Source organism: Amblyomma mixtum, chromosome 1 (assembly GCF_055824585.1).
Source record: "Amblyomma mixtum isolate Tamu chromosome 1, ASM5582458v1, whole genome shotgun sequence".
NCBI lineage: Eukaryota > Metazoa > Arthropoda > Arachnida > Ixodida > Ixodidae > Amblyomma > Amblyomma mixtum.
The window spans coordinates 30,011,600-30,019,469 of NC_143012.1; the positions used below are offsets into that span (position 1 = coordinate 30,011,600).

Here is a 7,870-nt window from a genome sequence, read left to right on the forward strand (position 1 = left end):
AAACGCAAAAGGCGCCTGTACCTGTGTGCTGCGCGATCCACTTCTTTCTCTCTTTCCTCTTTCGCTCACCAACTCCCACCTTCCTCCCTTCCCTTACGGGGCGTTTCGGGTGTCCACCGAGATGAAGATATACTGCGCTGTTTCCTTTCCTCAATATTATTATTTGAATATTATTATTATTATTATTAGGTAGGGGTACTGAACCACGCAGCCACCTTTAAAGCCGTATTGAGCAAAGAACTATCCATTCCTATCCACAGCCGAACGCGAGAGAACGGCAGAACGGCCGATTCCGTCGGCAGTCGCGTTCGTGGAGCGTTCGTGCAGCGTTCGTGTAGCGTCGGTGCTGCGTTGTATGTCGTACATACCTTCACGATGTCGTCCCCTCTTGAAGCTCTTGAAACGAATTTAGAAATGTTCATCGAAAACGTTCGGCAACTAGGAATAATCGTCAGTGACTTTCAGCCACAAGGGCAAACCACTTTGAACCAAAAAATGTAAGTTTCCTTTCTTACTATCGCTTTCCCTCTCCCTGTCCTCTCCTTGTCTTTTTACTTCCGCCGCAGCTCAGGTGCTTCAGGTTTCGAAATCAGTTGCGGCGTCTGGCAACATTTTTTTTTCATTGTTATTTTTATTGATAGCCACCAACAACAACAAAATGCGCCCGACACCTCACGTTAGTCGGATGGAACATCTGCCTTCGCAGCAAGCGTAAATGACAGTTTTTTTGGTTGTTTGTTTCAGAAATCACATCGTAACCTTGATGCAAGAAGTGGATAGATGTAAGCCGCAGGTCCAAGACATTCAAGTACCATTGGAAGTGTTTGAGTAAGAAAACATGAGTTCAGATTTCATACATGAAATGGGGGAATGAGCCGAGCTTTACTGACGTTCACTTTTTCTTGTCCTGCAGCTATATTGACCAAGGGAGAAATCCGCAGCTCTTCACTAAGGACTGCATGGAAAAAGCACTGACGAAAAATGAGCAGGTCAAAGGCAAGATAGAGTCACATCGGGTAAGTAAAATGTTAAACCTTGTTAAAAGAAAAAAAAAATGACGGCGTCGGCGTAACAGTGTGCGAAATCATTTTGCTAGCGCTTAGTGAACACACAAGCCAAAGAACACAAATACACAGGACAGACGATAGTTTTCTTCAACTCCCGTTTATTCGAGAAACAATCAATTTAAGCGACGCCACGCTTCAGGAACATTTCTTTTTTTGATAGATTGACAGACGGGGTGCTGACGCATTTCGAACCTTCTTTATCAGTGCACATAGCTTCGAAAATTTCACGTTCCAATTGCGTTTTTATTGTACCTAGAATGCTTGTTTCTTGAAAGATTGGTGTGCAAGGTACAGGGTCAGGGTCGCCAGGGTATCATTCGATAAAACAGCGATTGCAGTGCGCTGCGAGATTCCCCCCCCCCCCCCCCCCCCCGCCTATATGGATTCCGTTGCCAAGCGGTGCTCTCTCAGCTGTTCATTTATGCATCGTCCTGATTGCCCAATATAAGCCTTGCCACAAGTTAACGGGATTTTATAGACAACACCGATTTTGCATGGCACAAACTTGTTTTGGTGGTTCGTAGTGCACACTGGCTTCCTTACCTCACCGTTCGTGAGCGGGCACAAGTGCGCAGGTTTCTTCGGGGCAGTCAATACAAGATCGATGCCACACTTTTTCGCCACCTTTTTTAGACTGTGCGCATATTGTGCACTTACGGCATAGCCACAATTTGAGTATGTCGGTGGGGATCTTCACGGTTTTGTTGCCTCCCAATTCTCACTTCTTTCTGCAGCTTTTCCACAACAGATGTCAGAGTTTCCTCTGGAAACCTGGCGTTCTCTGAGTGAAGCTTTTGCAGTGTCACACTTTTGGTGATGCAATGCTCGCACGACTTATGGAGAGCAGTGCGGAAGGAATTCATGGCAATACCCCTTTTCACAAGTTTAGAGTGCGCCGATTGATAACTGAGAATTTCTTTCTTTTGTCCTCGGCTGATACATCCAGCAAACATGTGCCTTTTCAAACCTAATGCATATATCAAGGAACTGTAGCCTATCGTCGTTTGGGATTTCTGTTGTAAAGGTTAGACCCCGGCTACAAGAATTAAGAACATTGAGCATATTTTTCACCACATCGTCTGGTTTGTCAGACTGTGTTAGATTCATTACTACAAGGTAGTCATCAACATATCTAAAAATGCGTTTAACTTTGTCAGTGTTGATCCGCGCGTCAATGTGTTGGTCAATGTATGCTAAAAAGAACTAAGAACGAAGGCGATGCGGGACCCAATGCATAGGCCATCCTTCTGTACATATTCTGCACCTTCATGCTTTATGACAGTCGACGACAGGTAAAATGAAACAAGGTTTAAAATGCTTTCAGTTGACATGCCACTGTCCAACGCTTTCCAACTAGCCCAAGTTTCCGGCCGCCGCGGTGGCTCAGCGGTTATGGTGCTCGGCTGCTGACCCGAAAGACGCGGGTTCGATCCCGGCCGCGGCGGCTGGAATTTCTTTGGAGGAGAAATTCTAGAGGCCCGTGTACTGTGCGATGTCAGTGCACGCTAAAGAACCCCAGGTGGTCGAAATTTCCGGAGCCCTTCACTACGGCGTCTCTCATAGCCTCAGTCGCTTTGGGACGTTAAACCCCATAAACCAAACCAAACCCAAACCAAGTTTCCGCCTTAGTAACAGTGTGCCTCTGAAGTGTCAGTATATTATTGTAGGACATTAAAGAGGCACCATTCCACAAGGCCTGTGGTGTTCCGTGTGTTCAAAACGCTGTCGGTACCTAGGCGACAAAAAACCATTACACCCAATTGGGCTTTCCAATTGGAATGTCCATTTGGAAACCCAGATTGAACCCAATGTTTTTTATAGCCTAGGCACTGTTCTGCGCAACCCTTCAAAGAAATGAAGGTGCCCTTGTTTTTAGTTCTAAAGCACTTTCTTAGTATAGCTTAGTAGAGTATAGACTCCCCCCCCCCCCCCTCCAGAAAGCATCCACATGAGGAGGGGGAAGCTGGAGAGCATGTACCCCCCCTGAGATTAGCATGGATGTATGCCACTGAGCTGTTGCATGATATATAGCTTGCCTTCTTAGTGCAAAAGGTGGTTACAAATTTACAGCTGTGTCAGGGCTTATCAGGAATATTGGTCTAGGTGGATACTTGGTGCATCTCCACATCCGTTATGGAATTCTACCATGCCCTGTACCATCATATAGCATTCTGCAGTTTCAATTACTTTTGTGTTTTTTACGGGGCTGTGGTTGATGACATGCTCGTTGATTCCTTTGCTTTTCAGAGGTTCAAGGCCCTGCTTCTTCTGGAACTAAGCAAGGTGTTCCCAACAGAAATGGCAAAATATAGGGCCATAAGGGGTGATGAACGACCTGCCACTTAAAGGCATCATCTATACTCTGGACTGTACAGGTAGACAAACGTATTATCAATTATGAACAATTGCTGCCGCTGCACTCGGCAAAACTTCGACGTGTCCTTGCATGCTGGGCTATTGCTCCTGCAGCTGCTGTGGAGGAATTACTGTTTGTGTGTCAGCATTTCCAGTGATTTCTTTGGATAGAAAGTGTCGGATGGTTGTGGAAATGAGAATAAGTTGAGTGGAGGCGACTTGCAGTGGGACTGGCAGTAGCTGAAATGCCTTTAATCAAAGCAGTTAAATTCTGGCTCAGAATTTATTATGATTGCTTTAAGGTCTGCGAGTTCTATTATCAGGCTTTTTTTCAGCAGCGCAGCAAGACAAGGACGTAACACGATGCCACCTTGTTTTGTCGTCTTGCTACACGCTGCTGAAAAAAAACACAATGCAATACCAACTAGCCTGACAGATTATCCCATTCTGTTATAAAGGCAGACATCATGGGTTTCTCAGTCGTGAGTGATGGCGGAAAGCAAATTTAGTTGATCAATCATGCTATGCCTTGTCACTTTATTATGTTTCTGACCAGTGCTGTGAACAAGTTGTGCTCTTATTTTGTACTTGAAGTGTTAATGAAGCATGCATTCTTTTGTAGGCTTTGTCGGTTAAAATGTGCCCCTGGGTTATTAATGTGAAAGCATTAGTATATCGTCACGTTGACGCTGGAAGTTGGTCCCCTGTGATGTCACTAGGTATGTGGCGTCATTGGTCATATGACATCATGAGACATAGTATATGAAGAATGATGACGTCATGTCATTATACTGCTAAATAACATAATTAGTACTAATTAATGTTAAATTACTGCTCACTCATAATTAGTGCTAATTGATGTCACACCAAAATCATGTGAGAGAATGGCGCAAAATTTAGACAGCGTTGACAACACACCCGAGCTGAGTCACAATCGCTGCCACGTGCAGACAGCATGGAAAGAGACGCGCGGCGCAAAACCGCATCAGCTGAAGCGATGACGCTGGTTTGAGCGACAGATATCGCAGGTGCAGACGAAATCCCAGTGATGTTATCACTGGTTGACCGCAATGTGGTGGCAGTATTCCCGAATACATTCACCAAAATTTTGGGCAACCATTCGTCGTACAGCATTCCGAGTGGTGTCATAGCATTTCTTTTTGCATATAGCTTATGTGTTTTAGTCAAGTTGGAGGCTAGCTTGTGACAGGGGTTCAGACCGATAGCATATGCACCTTCAGTTGCATGCTTTAAGGCGTGGTGTATGTGTCCACTGAGATGTGAAGATTTGAGAGCTACTGAGCCCTTTCCTTTCCTCAAAACACATGCTTTCGCATTTCCCCACGTTAGCAGACTTATGTTCCTTCAGAATTTTTCTATTACAGCTGAAGTAATCCTAGTGGCACATTTACACAAGCTGCCAGTAGTGCCAATTTTAACGCGATAGCTTTAAGGGCCCTGTGTCGCAGAAAAGCCGGTGTCGGCAGCGGTGGCATTGGCCGTGAGCGAAAAATCCCAGAAGCATTAATAAGTAAAATTCTTTCGGGTTGTAGCTTGGTTTAGTCTGCAAGGTTTTAACTGATCTAGTGTATTGACTACCAGGACGTGCAGGCTTTTGTCGATACGGAAATGCGGCTATCGCATTCGCCGGGTGCCTCTGGAAGTTTCTAAGCATAATGGGGGGGGGGGGGGGGGGGAATGCAAGCACACAGCCGAACAAACTTGACACACTGCTGCTTTTTCTAGTACAGCTGAAGTAATCCTAGTGGCACGTTTTAAACAAGTTGCTGATAGTGTGATGCTGTAGTGTGGAAGGGTTTGCGAACCTTCCTTTGAAGAAACTTTACTGGCGCAGTCGGCAGGATTCGGCACGTGTCATCACCAAGAGCAGTCATCGCAGCGACAACCACAGGCCATCCAACACGGAGCAGCGAGGAGCTGTCAAGAGACGACTTCACTTCGGCTGCTACCGACGCTGGTAGAGCGGACGCATCATCCGGGCTCTGGGCGGCTTACATCAGAAGATCTGCGCCGGGTGAGTGGGATTTCTTGCGTTTTGTCGAGGTTGGCATGGTTGCTATTCTGTGAGGCTTAGGGTGCAGACGCGGAAGACGTGAATACCATGGAGGAAAATTTCAGCATTAAGAACTCCTTCAGTTCTAAATTAGGCCTGGAATTGAAAACACGTCAAAGCGTAATTCTCTCAGAGGCAGGGCAAGAGACTATTCGCCGCCTTGAGTTGAGGTTTCAGGAACGGATGAGAGAGATAGAGAGGCAGGAGCAGGAACAGCTAAGGATGCTCGGGCTGAAGTACGCGGGCGGCGGGCAGCATGGTACTGCTTCCGATGGAAAGGAGAGAGACCATGCAGACCTAGGCCCTGAAGCTCAGAGTGCTGGGGAGATTAATAACGAACTTCCTAAAAAATTGGCAGATGCAGAGAAACGGGACGAAAGAGAAGGAACTCATTCTCGGGCGCGGTACATTTCGACTGACATGAACGGACATTTCAGCCAGGAAAGCGCCTTCAGTTCTGAATTTGTTCCCGGATGGGAAGCTCTTCAGGGCGTTACCCTATCAAAGGCAGGGCAGGAGACTATTCACCGCCTTGAATTAAAATTCCACGAGGGGATGCGGCAGATTGAGCTGAATGAGAAGGAAGAGCTAAGAAAGCTGGAGCTCATGTATGGGGGCGGCGGGCAGCATGGCACTGCGTCCGATCGAAAGGACAGAGAACATGCAGACCTAGGCCCTGAAGCTCAGAGTACAGGCGAGGTTGATAACGACTTCCCTTTAAAGCTGACAGAGGCACCAGGCCAGAATAATGAGGAGGTCACTGAGATCCAGGTAGTGGAAGCCTCTGATGCCTTGTCAATTCAGGTTGAAAAACCACTATCAGGGAAAGCAGCGCCTGAGATAGAACGATTGAAGGGCACTGAGAGCGAAATGATGGGAGAGAAAAGTGGCGAAAACACGGACGATATAGTCAGCGCACTTTCAGAGCTCCCTAAAGTCCAATCGCAGCAGTCGTTTCTGGACAGAGCTATTTATGAGGATTCCGCAGTCAGCCGCACTCAACCTGAAGTGTGCTATGATTCGGCGACTGATCAGGACGGCGAGCTAGGCGACAAAATAAGCTCTAATGGCTCACAGGAGCTTCTCAACAAGGTTCAGCATGTGCGCGAAAGCGCAAACAACGAAGCAATCAGTAGTGACCAGCTTAATTGCTTCCAGGGTACTGATCAAAAGGTAGTAACGGCCAAGTCGCAGCTAGGTCCCTGTGACTGGCTGGAAGATGATTGCGTAAGTGGTCACGAGAACGCAGTGACATCCAGCAGCCGAGAAAGATCGTGTCCGATAGAGGGTAAGCGCGAGAGCAGCCCAGCTTGTGTCAATGGCCTTCTGTTGAGGGATCGCGAAGCCACCTGTGCAACAGAGTTGGTAGCACAAAGAGTCTCGGATACGGCCGAAATTCGGAAATGCGCCGCAGAGAATCAGTGCAGGCGTGGCGGACTATTCGGAGGTAGTCAGGATCTCTTGGGCATCAAATATGGCAGATTGCCAATAACCGCCCAACTGGATCAAGTGGGCTATGTACCACCTCCGCCGCCTAAGCCGCCATGGAAGGGTAGGCCCGATTTTTGGAGCCGGAACCTAACGGTCAGCTTTTGTGGCAGACCGAGTGGTGCAACCAAGCCGGCCTCGGCAGGCGTGAATGTTCCCATTCAGCCGACGTGGTTGGTGTACAGTTCTGTTTGGTGATGTCGCGACTTGTGCAAGATACTCTATTATATGAGGACATTCCGCCTGTGTTCATGAGTGTTGTCTGCGGACTTGTGAACCGCTGTGAACAATGCAGTAGGGAACTGTAGGGAACAAAGATCTAGTATTACCGTTGTTGATATTAATTCACATTACGAAACCCTCTCGAACTACTTTCGAACTTCATGAAAACATCCGTTCTAATCATTTCTTGAATGTGATTACCACCACAACAAGGCTTACTCAAACGCCATCAAGCGTTCTTGATCTTTTTATTGTTGACATTGTCTGACCTCTCAAACATGCTGGAACTATTGTTTCAGGTGTCGGTGATCACTGTGCGGTTTCTGTATCGATTTACAATTTATCGCATCTCAGCAATTGTGATCGTCAAGTGTTTACCTCTAGACGAAGACGAAGACAAGTCCCCTTGTCGAAACGTTGGCTCAAGCAACCTGAGGTTTTCCCCTCCCTTGTTCATTTTGTGATTACCTCTAGATGTGTCATTTGCAGGAACCTTTACACTTTTAGAAAACCTATGCTTGCATTAGACAGGGCAGCAATTTTCGATACCAACACTCGCAATGAATCCAATAAAGTCTTTATGAATGAGTCGAAAAACCATTTATGACTAATCTTTCTTTTGGCAAACAAGGGTGACTAGTGCAAAATTCAAAATGCAATGGGT

General features: G+C 46.7%; 1 protein-coding gene across 1 annotated transcript; it reads left to right on the forward strand.

Annotated features, from left to right (window-relative positions):
• The first annotated feature begins 239 nt into the window (after positions 1 to 239).
• Positions 240 to 5,414, forward strand: LOC149365927 (mediator of RNA polymerase II transcription subunit 10-like). The gene is made up of 5 exons (XM_089547321.1): positions 240 to 497; positions 745 to 828; positions 914 to 1,016; positions 3,315 to 3,442; positions 5,278 to 5,414. The coding sequence occupies exons 1-4, from the start codon at positions 376 to 378 to the stop codon at positions 3,411 to 3,413; spliced, it is 408 nt and encodes a 135-aa protein (XP_089403447.1). The 5' UTR covers positions 240 to 375; the 3' UTR covers positions 3,414 to 3,442; positions 5,278 to 5,414.
• The last annotated feature ends 2,456 nt before the right edge of the window (positions 5,415 to 7,870 follow it).